The sequence below is a fragment of the Parasteatoda tepidariorum genome, chromosome 2 (assembly GCF_043381705.1).
Source record: "Parasteatoda tepidariorum isolate YZ-2023 chromosome 2, CAS_Ptep_4.0, whole genome shotgun sequence".
NCBI classification, from domain to species: Eukaryota; Metazoa; Arthropoda; class Arachnida; order Araneae; family Theridiidae; genus Parasteatoda; species Parasteatoda tepidariorum.
The window spans coordinates 62,604,699-62,621,830 of record NC_092205.1 but is presented as its reverse complement, the minus strand read 5'-3'; the positions used below and the strand labels follow the sequence as shown (position 1 = coordinate 62,621,830).

Below are 17,132 nucleotides of genomic sequence, written 5' to 3'. Positions count from 1 at the left end.
ATTTAATTTTGTAATTGAAATTTTAACCACTTTTTAACTGACTATAGGACTTAAATCTCTCTAGGAATTTGTATCTGATAAAAATGCAAGTTTCAATCATTTCCTGACAGCTGAAAGAGGAATTTATTGTTATATTATCAAGGGGAAATTACAGTTAGTCAAAATTTCGACCAAGTTTGAGCTATTTAGAATGTTCAAATTATAACTAGATCCTTGGCAGGAGGAAAACACAAATTGTAATCTTTTCCTGATCTCCAAAAGCATAAATTATCACGATATTATCGCCAAAGTTTATTTATCGACGACACATATTGATTATTGTAACTCTAAAGTTAATTTATAGTACAAAGTAATTTTTGAGAGCCTACAAATAAGTTAAACTGACCATATTTTAACTGCAAATCAGAGTCTAATGAGTATTCAGGTTTTCCCTGACCGCTGAAATCTCAACTCATTGTCATCTTATCTTGAATGGTATAAACCATAGCACTCATAACACTATAAATCCATAACACTTGTAACAATAAAAGTCCCTAACATTAATTTAAAATGTATAATTCATTCATTTCAATATGTTTTTACAAAAAAAGTGATTTCTAAGATACTTTGTCAATTTGTTGCCAAGTGCACTCGAAACCTTCTTCCACTCTCAAAAAAGTCAAATAACTAGAAAACCGACATCCACAAAAATCTGCAAAATATCAAGACCTGACAATATAAATTAGAGCTGTTTAGTTAAATAGAACTAAATTATTTTTAAAAAATGTCAATCAGAATCTTCTTCTCTCAAACCTTAAACTTAAAGTAGGCATATTTTTTAATACACCAAAATCTAACAGTCGTCTTTTTTAAAATATTTGGTGAGCCGTCTATCTTTATATCAACGAATCAGATAATATTAAAATAAACTAAAAAACTTAGGATTCTATTTTTTTTATATTAGTTTACACTTATCATACTTTTTGTTATATAATTGCAAAAATACTTCAGATACACTAAAATGATTCCACTTCATAAATTTTTAGTATTTTCAGGAAGAAAAAAAATTGTTTCCTAGAAATAGCTGAATTGTATTTTCAATAAAAAAGAAATCACGAAATTAATCAAAATTTGTGATTTCTTACTTTCTCTTACAAAAAAAAAGCTGCAAGCAGTTATTATTTTTAGAAGAGGCTTAAAATGTTATTGAAAGTCTAAGCTTCATTTCTGAGACTGCAACTGAAAATAATTAGAAAAAAACTATTTTGAATTTGCTCCGTTGCAATAAACAAATACCACGTCTACTTTTTGATATTCATTAACTTTTATTTATTTTTTTTTATTCAATGACGCAAAGATACAAAAGTAAAAGAATTAAAAGTAAGTAAATTTAATCTGTTCCGCTTTGGTGAAGGCGCTGAAGCATTGCATTCAATGCTGTATCAGAAGTAAATTTCAATTAAGGTTCACTTTTCAATGAGATAAAAATAGAAATTAAATTAAAAATCCCTCATGTATGTTATTACGGGAAAATTTTCCGCCGTATGCTCACGCTTTCGTTCTCTGCTAAAAAGATAAATAAATAAATCTCATTAAAGTAACACTTTTGAAATCCAATTGTAATAAAATTTAATTTTCTAAGAACTAATGGATTAAAGCGTTCCTTATTTGTTCCATTTTAAATCTTGAAGTTTTGTTGTTCGGGAGGCTGAGTCTGGAAAAAGTCAGATATTTTAATATTTTCCACATTTAAAAAGAGTAAAAAAAAATTAAAAAATTTAAGAAAAAAAGAAAACGAGTTTTTTTTGGTTTTAAAATCTCAGAACGAAACGTTAAGGATTGAGAGGTAAAAAGTTGGAAAACAATTTCAATTGGCCGCAGGTCAAATACAATTAATTGCAAAAATTATCAGTTAAAAATTTACTCTTACAAAATTTTGTCCTTTAAAATACTGTTAAAAGGACGCTATATCACAGAAGAAAGCGTTTTTAAAAAATACTACATCCCTCACATTATTAATTTAAAGCATAGAAAAAAATGAGTTACGAAAAATTAAGAGTAATCAATAAAGCTTCACTGAGAATAAAATATAGTTAAAACTGCCAGAATAGGGTAAAATTTACCATGTTTTTTGCTCTATGAGAACACAAAAAGGCTCGATATTTTTCACCAAAGTACTTTAGTAATGATTATGTTGAAATTAACATTAAAATATGATTTTATAATATGTTATAAAATTTGGTTGATGTGACAAAATTTGGTAATTTTATCATGATACTTTAGAGCGGGGCGTAAAAAACCATTTATTCAATTCAATTTATTTTTCAGTTTCGTATTTTTTCTAACTGTGTGGAAGTACGAATTATAATTATGAAGATCAGAATTTCCGGTAAACCGTTATTATATGAGCGAAAAAATTACTAAATGAATGATTTATATATCGTATATTTAGGTTTTATTAGCCAGAATTATAGTTTTTTCTCACCACAAATGTCTATAGTTCGGAAATTTTACCAAATTTTTTTCTACTTTCAAATTTTGAAGGAAAAAAAGTTTTTTTTTCAAAATTTCAAACTGCAAATGAATTATGTCAGAATAACTGAGAATTACGCAGTGAGGAAGTAAGTAATCCTGACATAGTATTTGTATTTTGACATTTTAAAATAAACATTTTGGCAATTGAAGCTTCATGGTTAATTTGAACTGACCTTTTTTCAATGCTTTAAATCTTAAATTACCAATCGAAGAGGAACAATATTTGTCACAAAGCATTTGTTCCGCGTCTTAATACTAAGGGGGGAAACTCTCTGAAATTGGGTAATTTAATTGGGAAAATGGAAAATTGAAATCTGAAAATTGAATGCTTTTTTAAATTGGGGAACCTCTCTGAAAAACCCAATGCAACGTTGAACCATAATATTAGCATTTTGAACTATAATACGTGGAAAATTTGTTTCTATCCTAATAAAATTATAAATGAACAACCAATTTTAATATATACGATGATGTGGTTCAAATTTGTACAATAAGGTTTTCAGCAAATTTGAATGATGTTATGATTTAGTACATTGCAAAATTTTGAATAGTGTAAATTTAAAATACATATTTCGCGTTTTTATTAGGACAAAGTGAAATGTACAATACGATATATTCCGTATGGTCTGAAAAACACTTACTATAGATGGAAACCTCGAAAAAGAAATTCATTGGGTTAAATAAGTTTTTAAAAAAATAATGAAAGCAAAAACTCACCTTTTGGAGTCTTTGTAACTGTTCTTTTCTGAATGTCTTCTTTATAGTGGAAGTAATGTCACTGGGAGTGACAATCAACCACGGTAATTGGGGAAGGCTTTTGTCATCCACTAAGTTCAGTAGATTTAAAGCTTCATCCGACTTCACCAAAAAGACTACTGCTTTTATGTTGGACTGCAAATCAATATAAAAAATCAATCACATGTGAATTTTAATGTGTGTGAAAGTATTCCATATGTTTACTTGACATTTAAGAGTATGATGTAGTTCAATATAAAAATTAACAACAGCATAAACAATTAATTAAAATAAATACTTATATTTTTGAATTTTACTCAATATAAACAAGCAATATGTTGAGAAATGAGTAATTTTGTTTTACCCAACAAGTAATAGCAAAATCTAATTAACTATTCCTTTGTTTACAATTACATCTTTTCGCACGTAGTTTTATTTTACTAATGAGCTTATTTTAAATAAATAGTTCATTGATAGATCGCAATTTAATGAACTGAAGCCAAACTGTTACACAACAAAAAATTATTCACCCTCAAATTTTCTTTTTTACTTTTTTTCCATATTCGGAAATTAAGAGCTTAAACTCTAAAAATATATGCATATAAAAAATATTATGTTGATATACGAACATTTTGATGCAACATTAGTGTATTTATTCAACTTAGTTTGAAAGTTTTGAGCAAAATTGTATACGACTTTCCACACTTTAATACTTACTTTCTCAAAAGTATTTTCTACCTCTTTCCAAATAATTTTTTTCAAATTTTTTTTCACATACAGATTTGAAATTTATCAGATATGAATTATATATATCTGGTTGTGTTGTTTAATGCTTAATTAAATTAAATTTACTTAATGATTGTGAAGCATTATTCAATTTTTTAAATTATGCATTTATAAAAATATTTAAAATCTAAAATTAAGAAATATTTACTAATTATCAAATCACTGTCCATATTACAACTTTATTATCAATATGTATGTATTACTTAATACATAACTGTGACTGTATTACTTAATACATAACGCTCCATCGGGGTTTAAAAAAAAGACTCTTTTTTTTACTTATCACTAAATTTCTAAACCGAACCAACCAAAACAAATTTTTCGATAGAAGTTCCTGAGTGGTGGTTGAGAATCAGTTGAAAAATTCTATAAATCAAAAATTAAATCAATTGTATAACAATAAAAAATAATTTCCTCCATTTTAGGACTGGGGGCTTTTTACCAGCTGTTATAATTTCAAGACGTTAACGCATATAGTTTTGTTTTTATAAGAGAGACATACAGACAGAAACTCATCATTTTATTATTGCAGATTACAACCTTTCAACCCCTACTTAACCTCTTAGGGGAAGAATACTTAAACGTCCTTAGTGGGTTTCTACGTCATAAAAGGAACCCATTGTCCAAATTTCATGTTTCTTGCTTCAGTAGTTTTGGCTCTGCGATGATGCAGTGAGGACATGCGCTCACGTCTTTTAATATGCATAGATTACTGAATATTCATAATTAATGCATATTATGCATATAAACACCGAATATTCATTTTAATGAATATCAGATACAAATATTTAATATTACGAAGAATGAAAAATTTTTAGCAATGATAATAAAAGATAAAGCACAACATTAAAACTCACAAATAATATGTTACAGTATAGCATATAAGTTTCAATGATGCATTGGAACGACATCATCTTCAGTTCACAAGGAAAAACAAAGGCGATGAGAAACATCACAGAACAACTCGGAATGAGTAAATAAAACAGAAAACGGAATCAGTAAAAACTGAAGCATTGGAATTCAAAAAGCATAAAATTATGGACACCAACGTAGCCCCCAAATGTTAAAAGCGTCAGTGAATAATGAAATTAAACAAAATTTGTTCAATTTGTCATCACTTAAATATTTCAATAGACGAGTAGATAAATGTCTTAAATACACATTTCATTTGTTTATGATTCATGCTAATCTTATGGTAGTTAAAATCATGCGAGAACAATTTTTTTAAATCGAACTTCAAATAATGTAGCGTACTATTCGCTACAACTTCAAGTATTTTTGGCACTAGGTCTTCAACTATGCATAAAAACATCAGTTCCCATTTGTTGATTGAAAGAGGAGATGAATGAAAAAAAATTTAATTATAAATAGTAAAAACTTACAAATTAAAAAATCGATTGTTTCTACATATGGAGTTAAAGAGGAAGTAATTGGTATCTAGTGTGCGTTTGGTAGGTCTATTATAGAACAAACGGCATTCACAGGACATTTTGTGAATTCCCCAATTTTTAAGACTTAGCATTTACATTTCGTACTGAAAAATGACCAACTTTAAACTTTGAAAACAATTTATAGTTGGATTTCTAAATAAGATATTTCAAAGAATTCATATAAGTCCAATTTAACTTAATTTTTTTTCCTTATTTACCTTTCCACTTGTAGCTAACATTTTCAGAGTAGTCAAAAAATCCTCTTCACTATGATTTGATTCGTCTGGTTGGTCTACAGATATGGGGTCCATCCCAGACACTTGAGCTTGACGAGAAAAATCACCAAACAATCCTGTTGGGGCGTCATCTTCAGCCATGACAGCTACTTCCAATAATCGAAGCTGTCTGAGGACGTTGACCGCAGCCTGTTAACATCGAAATAGTTAAAATTAGAAAGTTTGTAGAACAAAGAGAGAGTTTGTCGTGTTTAACATAGTAAATTTTGATTTCACATTGGTTTATTATTTGTGCTTATGATGAAATTAAAATCTGATGATCAAATGTTCACGTACTAAGACTAAATCTTAATGGTTTACATTGGCAACCTCAAATATGCTGATGAAAGTCCACGATATTTCAAATTACGAAATCATCCAAAATAACGTAACCACGAAATCTCTGAATAAACATATCTTTTACTCTGCAAATTTGGATTCTTTATTTTCAAAATATAAGGGGGTCACTGCAATCTGGGAATTATAGTCCAAAGTTTAGACCCCTTAATGTAAATTTTACTTTTTGCGTATTCAGTCATATCATTTATTCAGTCATTATCCAGTCATTTTGAGTATTCAGTATAAATTTTTTAAGTGAATTTAAAAAATTTCTGCACACCATTATACAATTCGTTTATCCAAAGAAAATTTCATGCAAGAAATAAATTCTAATTGTTATTTTTAATAATAGTGCTAAATTTTAAATTGTAAGGTATGAAAAGTTTACATTACTTTAAGTAATGTATTTTTTTCTAGGCAAAATATAAAATTTGAACAAAATCGGTTGAATTGTTTCTGAGAAATCAAATTTTTCATCGACTTCCCGGGAACTTTTAGACCGATTTTTTTTTAAAAGTTTGGATTTTGTCCTATGAACTTACGTTTTCTGAAATGATGTAAACATTTGTTTACCTTATAATTTATGGCAAACCATTACCATAACGAGCAGAAAAATACCAGTTAAACGAATTTTTCTGCCATGCACTATTATTTTCAATAAGTTAATCGAGTAATTATTTTTGTGAAACCAATATAAAAAATATATAAGCAAAATAATCTATGTGGGGCATACTTGTAATTAGATTTTACATCTATGAAAGTATGAAGAGAGCATCTTACGTCATAACACTTTTTTTCAGATATTTATAATACACTTGTTGTGGTGGTTAAGCCGTACAAGTTTGCAACAGCATATTAATTAACTGAGTATTAGCTATTATGCGTTAATTGTGGTGGCTAAGCTGTTAGCTTTTGCAAAAGCATATTAATTAAATAGAAAATGATCATTTAATTTAATATTTGTTCAAACTAAATGTGATCAATTATTTTAGTATTAGTATTTATTTATATACAAGAATGAAAAGAACGAAAATAACTTCCCGATTTCAATATCATAACATAAACACTAAATTAAACATTACACTAAAATGAATTTTTAAACAATCAAGTAAACCTTACATTAACATAATTATTCAAATAAACATTTAAATTAACAGTACTTAACATTTAAATAAACATTTAAACAAGCAGTGCATTAATATGAACATTTAGAGAAACTATAAATTGAACAACATTTATAATTTTATTTTTGATTTCATTTATTATATAAAACAAACTTTTATAATTTCATTTACCCTAGCCAGTGCTTCAGTATTCGGCGCAGTGCTTAATAATTGTTCTGGCAATGGAGGACCAGATGAAGATATGACTGGTACAGAAAATGCATTTAACAACTTAAGTGGTACTTCCAGATAATTTGATGCACCTTCAGAAACCACAGCTGAAAGTGAATAAACAATAAGAAATTAACATTTATTTATTTTTAGGAATTAATATTTAAATGTTTTTATTCAAAAAACAGCAAATTTATCGATATATCATTTCTTATGTAAGTATACTCTACTAATTGTATTTATTATTTTGTCAACGTGGTTCAAAATGTATACTTTAATTCCCGTTTTGTATTGTTCAAAATGCAATCAGCTAAATCAATATAAATAATAATGAGCCTGATTCAAGAAAACTTTGAAATCCTGCCTGCATAATATTACGGTATAAAGTACCGCCACTTTGGTGCAACATTCTTAAAATCCATCTTTCCATAAAATTCATTTCTATCGTTATTTTGTTAAAATATTATACCATTATTTTTACGGTAAAGTTTTTTTAATTAGAGTGGTTCAGAGATTTTGCGGTAATAATTACTGTAAAATTTATAGTATATTAGACTTTTTTTTCTGTAACATGATCTGGTAAAAATAAATTTTACAAAAAAAAGTACAAGCACCTTGAGTGCCGGTTATTTCATCCAATGTTTTTTTAACTATGTGGCTTATATATCTGATATTTTTTTCAAAAACTTGACAGAGTCTTTAAGCAGTACACTGAGCAATTTAACTAATTTTTGTATAATTTGATAGCTTTTTATTTAATTATTTGGTCTAGTATATTTAATTTTATTGAAGATTCAAAGTTAAATTTTAAATATAATTACCTGCTATATTAATAATTTTTGGAAATCATTTCCTGAAAAAGTATTTTTAACCTTATCAAACTCTTTAAAAAAAACGTTCGAGTTTGTTAATTAGTATCGTTTAAGTTTTATGAAACTTTAATATGATGTAGAGATGACTATATAATCAAACAATTTAATTCTTCTTAAATGTCATTATACTATCTTACACTGTAAAGAATTCAGAATTAAATTACGTAGCGGTAAAAATCCGTTTTCACTGAAATATTTTACGGAACAAAGAATCTGATATTCTGTAATTTTTATATACAGTAGCATTTACATAAAATCACATAATAAGTGTAATTAAATAAATATTACTAGAAAGATTACTGTATAAAATTTTGTGGTTGAATGGATTTTTCGGGTGATGAGCCTAGCGTGCATGTTACTCTTTACCATAAAAACTGATCAGGAATTTTTCACTGTGTGCGATTAAAATTGAATAGAAACATAATTCCCTTTACCACCTTATTATTGAGGTTGCAGCAACGCTTTCATGAATCATAATTTAAGTTAACAATTATGATTCAATGTTGAGCCAACTTTTCTTCGAATTTAGTGGTCATAATTAAGAATAACGATATATGAATTCAAGACCAATAATGCATTAAATCCATAAAATTAAATATTGCAACATAAAAATAATGTTAGCTAAAAATCTCAAGAATTTGCAGCAAAAATTAGTTTTATTCAATTTTCATTTCACTAATCTACACTGAGGAAAAAAAAAAGTATGCTCAAAGCTACCAGAATATGGTAAATTTTATCGTCTTTCTTGCTCTATAGGAACACTAAAAAGCTCGGTAATTTTTACCAAAGTGCTTTAGTAATGATTTTGGTAAAATTAGCAATAAAATATGATTTCATAATATCCGCTAATATTCGGTTAATGTAGTGAAATTTGATAGTTTTATCATGATATCTTTAGAAAATGAACGGATTATTCTGTTAAATATACTTTTCAGACTTGCATTTTTTACTAAGTATGTGATAATAAGAACTTTTGTGAAATCAGAACTTACGCTAAACAGTTACCATATGAAGGGAAAAATCATCAAATGAATGATTTAAATACCGTATATTTTGGCTTCAATACCAGAATTATGTTGTTTCTTTTTACCAGAAATGTCATTAATATACAGTATGGTAATTTTACGAAAATAATTTTCTCAGTGCAATAATTCATTGAATCCATAAAATTAAATATTTCAACATAAACAATGTTATTCCAAAATCTCAGGAAATGTGGCAAAAATCAAAGTTTAATCAGTTTAAATATCACTAATCCATGATGAAGAACTTTATTTGATAATAGGCCAAAGTTCTAAATTCATAGAAGCAGAATCAATTGTTTTAAGAAGTATAAACATTTTAATAATAATTCAATACTTACAGTGGAAAGAATGTTGGGTATTTAGTTGCCACTATTTTTTGTGTCTAGGTAAACTAAAACTCTTTACAGTGCATGCAGTGGCATTATTTATAGACTTTCACTGTTATAGTTTTATTTATTTATTGTTCGTTTACTTACTGACCACGCAGATTTTCGGACTCTTTTGGCTCAATTTAAAGGATTTAGTGCATCTTTTAAGAAAATTTTTATTTTTAGTAATATATTTGCGCTAATTCTTTCAAACAATTGATATTTTGTTAATTTTATATAATTTTTTTTTTATTTAGTTAACCTGGACACCTAAAGATTTCGCCAACTATACACCAAAATGTTTTACTGCGTAGTTGAAAACAGTATTTATATAAATTTATAAATTTTATATAGAATCTAAATAGCTTCTTATAATATTTCTACATTTTATTTTGCCCCATAATGACTAAGTATTTTTATTTATTTCAAATTAAATGTCAGCTGACAGTTTCAAGCTTAAAAGGATTATTCCTTTTCAAGTAATACTTTAAAACTCCTTAGGAAGAAAATTATGTATTTTGCCTATCAACAGTGTCACATAATACATAGAAGATAATACATAGAAGATATAAGAAGAGAATCACGTGATACTGCGAGTATACTTTTGAATGAAATAACGAGAAAAATATTTACGTGTGACAGTCGGTATAGCATTTTGTTTCTTAGCCATTATTTTTGATTAATACAAGAAGTTGTTCGTCCTTCAATTTTTTTAAAAAAATAATGAACATATATGAGTGAAAATATAAGGAATAGAAGTGAAATGAAAGTTTCTGGAATAAAACTCTATTAATGTTTAATGTCTTTTAATGTACAGCACGCCAAGAAAACGAGACACACTGAATAACTTTTAATCTTATGATCGGATCTTCACGTTTTGGGACTCATTCTTAATGGTTCGAAGGAGTGACTTGAAATATGTTAATTATTTAGTGCAGGCGATATTTTAAAATACAAAATCAGACACTAAAGCGTACTTTCTCTCAATAAACATAACTTTTTTTCGACGGATTCGGACTTCTGATCCCTTAATTCAGGGGGTAGCCGCAATCTGGGAAATATGGACCTAACAGTTTGGTCAAGAGTGCGGTTCAAAGTTTTGAACCCCCTTATGTTAATTTTACTCTTTGCGTATTTCGCCATATCTCGAGAAATTAAGTGAATTAAAACTTTCTATACCCAATTATAAAACTCATTTATCCAAAAATTATTCCATGCAAAAACTAAATTTTAGTATACATTTATTATTTTTTATTATTTTACTTAATAATAGCTGGAAAAAAAATTTTTTTTTTAAGATATATAATTTTTGAGCCATTTACAAGTATCCAATTTTACTAGGCAAAATACAAAAAATATCAGAGAAATTGGCTAAATTGTTCCTGAGAAATTGAATTCTAAAAAAATCATACATTTAAAATTCGTTATCTCAGGATTTATTCTAACGATTTTTTCAAATTTTGTATTTTTCAATGTTCAATACTTCAAAATAATGTGAAAAATAGGGGCCAGAAATTTGAATCCGTTGAAAAAAAAGGAATGTTTATTCAGAGAAAGTAAGTTCTTGTGTCTGTTTTCGAACTAAAAATATATTGTCTGCGATAAATAATTATCATATTTGACGTCATCCCCTCAACAATTAAGCATGAGTTCTAAAACATGAAAATTTGATCATTAAATCAAAAATTATTCAGGGTGTTCCGCCTGCTTTCTTTTTTTTGGCACATTGCACAGTAAAAAGATTGATGTAAAACGCTTAAGCAATATTAAGAATTAACTTTACATTATCTGAAAAAAATGGTATCAGTTATTAAATATTTCTACTTTTCCATTAAAGTTACTTACATTACTAGGTAAGAATAAGAATATAAAATTTTAAATCGAAGAACTTCTGACTATCGAGTATTACTTGATGGTTTTGTACTAATAATGTTTAAATCCTAGAATTTTGAAATAAAATCGTGCTGAGAACAGCTTCAATATATTTATAATTACGCCGCACATAAAACTTTCTACTCCGTTTTATGTAATTCGAACTCACCAAAAAGAGGAGGTATTCTTTTTTCCGAACAATCAGCAGTCTGCACATGTCCTACGTGGCCTAACAATCTGTACACCTGCCTTTCAGCTACATCTTCTCTTCCGCAGGTGTCAAAAATATAAACCCCTAAAAAGTAAAATGAAATAAATTATTTTTCCTATCTATTAATACTTTGTATTTTTTCCGTGTGAGTTTTCAAAAAAAGTTGCCAATATTATGACATAACTTATAATAAAACAAAAAATTTTCTTACGCAACTGCTACTGTACAACAATGTGAAAACTGAGATATTTTAGGAATCTTACACTGTAAAAAATTAAAACTGTAAAAAGTACTGGCATTCTTACAGTAAAATCTATTTTTATCGGAACATGTTGCGGAGCAAAATATCTAATTTATCGAAAATTTTACAGTAGTGATCACCCTAAAATCACTGAAATCCTTTTTCGGTAAGAATAGATTTTATTGTAAAATGGATTTTACGATAAAATGGAATTTACGGTAAAATAGATTTTATGTTTAAAGGGATTTCACGGATGAAGTTACAGTACCTTATAACGTAATTTGATCCGGAATTTTTTATTGCAATTGAACTTGAGTTCAATTGCAATAAAAGGAATTAACGTCATTACGGTTAGATTGCAAGTACAATATTTTTGCACGTTTGGAGTAAATTTTAGTTCTAAACTTTTATATCGTGAAAAATTTTAGCACTTTTTTAAACGTTTTATGAATTCTGAGTTGCAGAGATGTATTTTAGAAAAATAAATATAAAGTATTAAAAACAGGTATGAACTTAATAAACTATAGTTTTGTTCCTTTATATTATCTGTATCCCTTTCTTTTAGCGCAATTTCAAATATAAAAAAAGTAGCATAAAGATTCAATTGTTATCATATGGTCATTTAAATTAAAGGAATAAGAGTGTAGACTTAATTTTTAGAAAAAAGTAATTATTAGTGCACAGAGTTCTTTTTTTTAAATATAATTTCAAATTAGTTTATATTGATTTATTTCAAATTTTTTGCAAAATTATTAAAAAAAATATTTTAATTTCTTAAATTTTTTAAGAAAAATATTAATATTACACTTGTTTTCAATGAACTGAAGTCTGTGAAATTTGATATAGATTCGCACAAGAGTTTTCTAATAACGAAGTTTCAAATGCCTTCTGTTATTCTTAAATCACCTTTCAAACATATACACAAGAGCCATTACATTATGACCACCCTCCATCTATAACAATGGGCTCACCCAGGTTTCATGGTTTCTCGCCCAGGAACAATGTTTTCATGAGGCACATTAGGACCCATAATCCTCATAGAACAATCCCTGACGTCTGTAAGCTACTTGAACATAGTTGCAAACCAGGTTAGCCCATTCGTGGCAACAGTTTTACCTTCGAGAGATGGTGTTTACCAACAGGATAATGCACCATGTCATAAGGGTCGAATCTTCGAGGAACATTCCAGTGACTTTCAAGTCATGTCTTGTGCCCCAAATTCACCTGACCTTAATCCAATAGAGCATTTGTGGTCCTACTTGGAAAACCAAATTCGTACTGCCACGCTACCCCCTCGCAATGTGAGGGAATTGCAGGACCAGTTGGTGAGCGCTTGGTACCAGATACCTCAAACTACCTATCAGCACCTTGTGGAATCAATGCCACGGCGGGTGCTAGCAGTTTTGAGGGCTAAAGGTGGTCCTAAATGTTATTAGCAGGATGGTCATAATGTAATGGCTCTTCGGTGTATATAATGTATTATTAGTTTTAATTAAATTTGATTATACCAATATTAAGTTCGTTAGGATCGTCCTTCTTGAAATTTGCTTGATGAGCTGCCCACACTGCAGCCATGGCTCTCTGCACTGCCTCTGGTCGCAAAGGTCCACAACCGTCGGTGCCATTTTCTGGTGGACCATGAATATTGGACACAAAACCAATATTAACTTGACCAGGATAAATAATAGGAGCTGGATCAGACCTTAATTCTTGACTTAAAGATACTCCAAGAAGAAGTATCAGCACCAGAGTTTTCATTCTACAACTACAAGAAAAAACATTTATTAGCAATTTGAAATTAGATTAGTATAAAAAAATCAAAATTTATGAAATTAAAAAAAAAATTAATGAGGTATTTCTTTATTTAAAACTTTATTTGATAATATAGTCAAAAATATATCAATAAAAAATAACAGTAGACATGTTTCAAGCGCTCAAAAACAGGCTCCCATTTGCAAAACTTGCCAGACTTGAATGAAAAGTAACCAACCAAAAATAGAAAAATAAAGATGAAAAAAAAAACTAGGCTACTGTGATGTGAAAAACCGCAGCAGCCGAGAAGGGGAAATGAAAAACAGTGGCCGAGAGGAGCAAACCTGTTTTTCATGTTTTTTTCTCTTTTGGCTACTGCGGTTTTTCTAGTTTTGTTTCTTACTTACTTTCCAATTATCTTTAGAAATCACTTTTGTTTCTTCTCATTCACGTCTGTCAAGTCTTGAAAATGAATACATGTTTTTAAGGACTTGAAACATGTTGACTGTTATTTCCTATTAACACGTTGAATAGAACGCTAATTTTACATGGCTTGCCCGTCTCGTCAAAATGATTTTCTCAGTATGTATTGCATTAATTTTTCAAACCATTTTAGTAACGATAATAATATAAAAAATTAAAAGCATTAAAAATTTACTCGAGTTATGTGTTTCAAATAATCCCGGCTTCGTCGGTCACCGGTACACCCGTGGCGCTACGAACAAACTCAGTGTCGGTCACCGATGACCTCCATGGCATTCAACGTGTTAATATATTTTTAAAGAATGAAGTTTTATCATCAGGTAATATCTTACCGCTTTACTTTCTCTGGATTATTTAATTATTATGGTACTTCGTTTTAACGATTAATAATTAAATTTAAAAATATTAAACACACACACACAATATATAAACTAAAAGAATTTTTTTAAAACTAAAAACGCTTTTGTGTCCGTAGTGAGAAATCATTAGACTGTGGCACGTATGGATGAAGTATATAATTGTGGTTATAAATAAATTATTCTCTAATTTCTAAAGTATTTTTTTTTCCATTTTTTAGTTTAAAAATAATTTTTGTTCAATCCCAACATATCAATTAAAACATCACCAAATTTAATATTAATTCAACTATTCTTTTTTCTTTTAAATATTATTTATTTCAATACGCATATGAACAGTATTGAAAACAATTTACATTTTTTTTTTTTTTTTTTTTTTGCAACATAGAAAACATTTAATTTGGTTAGGCTTCAAATGTACTTACGTAAAATGCCTTATAGATTCGTATTTGTGGAATGGATAGAATAGACTTATGAATAGAGAAGCAAAAATCACAAAAAAAAGTTCGATACAGTAAAATATATGTGACAATATATAAGACCATTTCTGACGTCAGTTTACAAGATTAAATGATGTTAAATCATAAAAATTCTTTCTAATACTTAAGTGATGATTACGTTTAATGCTATTTTGACGCAATTTCTTACGTGTATTTCAAACGCTTTCTTTATCTATTCAACAGTTTTTTCGGGCATTAGAAACTTCAAGTTACGTTATAGTTGATGAGTCAAGATACAATACATTCAAACTGCTGGCATTAGAAATTATTCATTTACGTCTTTTGTCTGCATTCTGATAAAAAATATTAACATGTTTGACGTAAGGATAGTACAAATACGATTATGAAGTTTTTTCATCTACACCTATTTCATTTTTGTTTTTTTTCACACAGTTTGGAATATTGTAAAAAAAAAAAAAAAAAACTTTAGGCGTCGTTTACATAAATGTCATAAAGAAGTCAAAATATTTTTGGAGATAAAATGTTTCTCAATTATTGTTATTTTGGTAGTAATGATTCTCAAGAATTTCAGTATTCATGAGAAGAAAAAATCAAAAACTTTTGTTGAAAGTTTGACGAATTATCATCGCAGTTAGTCTGAGTGAGAAGCGAGACAAGCATAAAATCGAAACTGAATTGGATCATAGAGAAAATATGAATACAGATTATTTGAAATATCATTTATTCGGCTAACAAGCTGGTTTTGATAATAGTCATTTTGATTCGATTGTATGATTTTTATGATTCTGATAGCTTTTTTGCCTTTTTACCCCTCAATAATTAGTCTTTAAGTGTAATTTTTAGAACCCTATCATTTCTTGAATTCTTTTTTGACAAAGATTCTAAAATACATAATATTGTTGGAGATGGTTACGGAATATTTGTAGTTAAGGAATCAATTTCGTAGTTAGAATTAAAAAAAGGAACATTGGTATAAAAATTGATATAATTCTATTATACTAACCCCCCCNCCCCAAAAAAAAAAAAACACTAGCTATGATTTTTTTTTTATTTGTAGCTGCCTTAATGTTTGCAACTAAATTCAATATTGCAATTCACACGAAATTTTCTAATTTATCAATTTGTTGTTTATGCTTTACCAATTATACTTCATTTCTTTATACTAGTTAAAGTTTGAATTTAAAAGAAACAATATATTTTAGGAATTACCGTTAAGTTTTAAAGCATTAAAAATATTAAAGACTAGTAACAGTTGCATTTTATCTAAGTTTGAAGGGTGTTTTAAGCAAACAATAAATTTCATTACTAAAAAATAACAAAAATAACTGCCCATTCCGATCTCCCGTTAAAGTATTTATCATTTCAGAAAAACTCAAATGAAAAAAAGAAACAATAGCATCTTTATTGTCAACTCCTGTGATTAGGCATTCCAGCATAACAGAGGGAGAGAGCGCGCGCTTTAATCTCATCTTCCATCAAATACTTATAATAATTGTTCTTCAAATGGCATTCATCCACCTTTGATCTTAACGATCTAAACTGCGAAAGATCGTGACTGAAGCATTAAGCCAATTCGACGATTAGAAATTAGAATCAACTTAGTGTAGTTCACTGTGCTATTATTTTGTTATCAAATCGGATTGCTTGGTAGAAATTGAAATCGTTTTACACGCCTTCTTTCTGTGCACTACTGAAAACAATGATGACTTAACTTTCCTCTCTTGAAGAATTTTAATGGTGCAAAATTTTACAGCAGAGCTGAATGATTTTTTTTTATTTATTTTAATATAAACAACATATAATTTTACGAAAGCATATTTCTTTCACGGTAAAAATCTCATTTCTTAAAGATTTAAGGATAGATATATTGCACTATTTCTTAGTATTATGAAACATTTTAAAAGAAAGTCAGTTCTATTTAAGGGAGTTGTACTAAAACATTTTGCTATGCATTTAAGAGAAAGAAAGGTCAACACAGGACACAGTAGTGTACGCAAACTTGAGGTTTAATCCACTCCCTTTTCCAAGACAGCTTCTGCTGAGTTTTTAGAATTATATATATATATATTAAACTATAG

General features: G+C 28.2%; 1 protein-coding gene across 2 annotated transcripts in view; it reads right to left on the bottom strand.

The window, feature by feature from the left end:
* LOC107452380 (metabotropic glutamate receptor 3) overlaps positions 1–17,132 on the bottom strand; it is a 97,271-nt gene that overhangs the window by 16,404 nt on the left and 63,735 nt on the right. For both annotated transcript variants that reach the window (XM_071177668.1, XM_071177669.1), the window contains exons 2-6: positions 13,511–13,767; positions 11,720–11,845; positions 7,375–7,520; positions 5,684–5,890; positions 3,232–3,405 (exon numbers count right to left, since the gene is read on the bottom strand). In XM_071177668.1, the coding sequence (XP_071033769.1) occupies positions 3,232–3,405; positions 5,684–5,890; positions 7,375–7,520; positions 11,720–11,845; positions 13,511–13,760 (903 nt within the window). In that variant the 5' untranslated portion in view covers positions 13,761–13,767. The remainder of the gene's footprint in view (positions 1–3,231; positions 3,406–5,683; positions 5,891–7,374; positions 7,521–11,719; positions 11,846–13,510; positions 13,768–17,132) is intronic.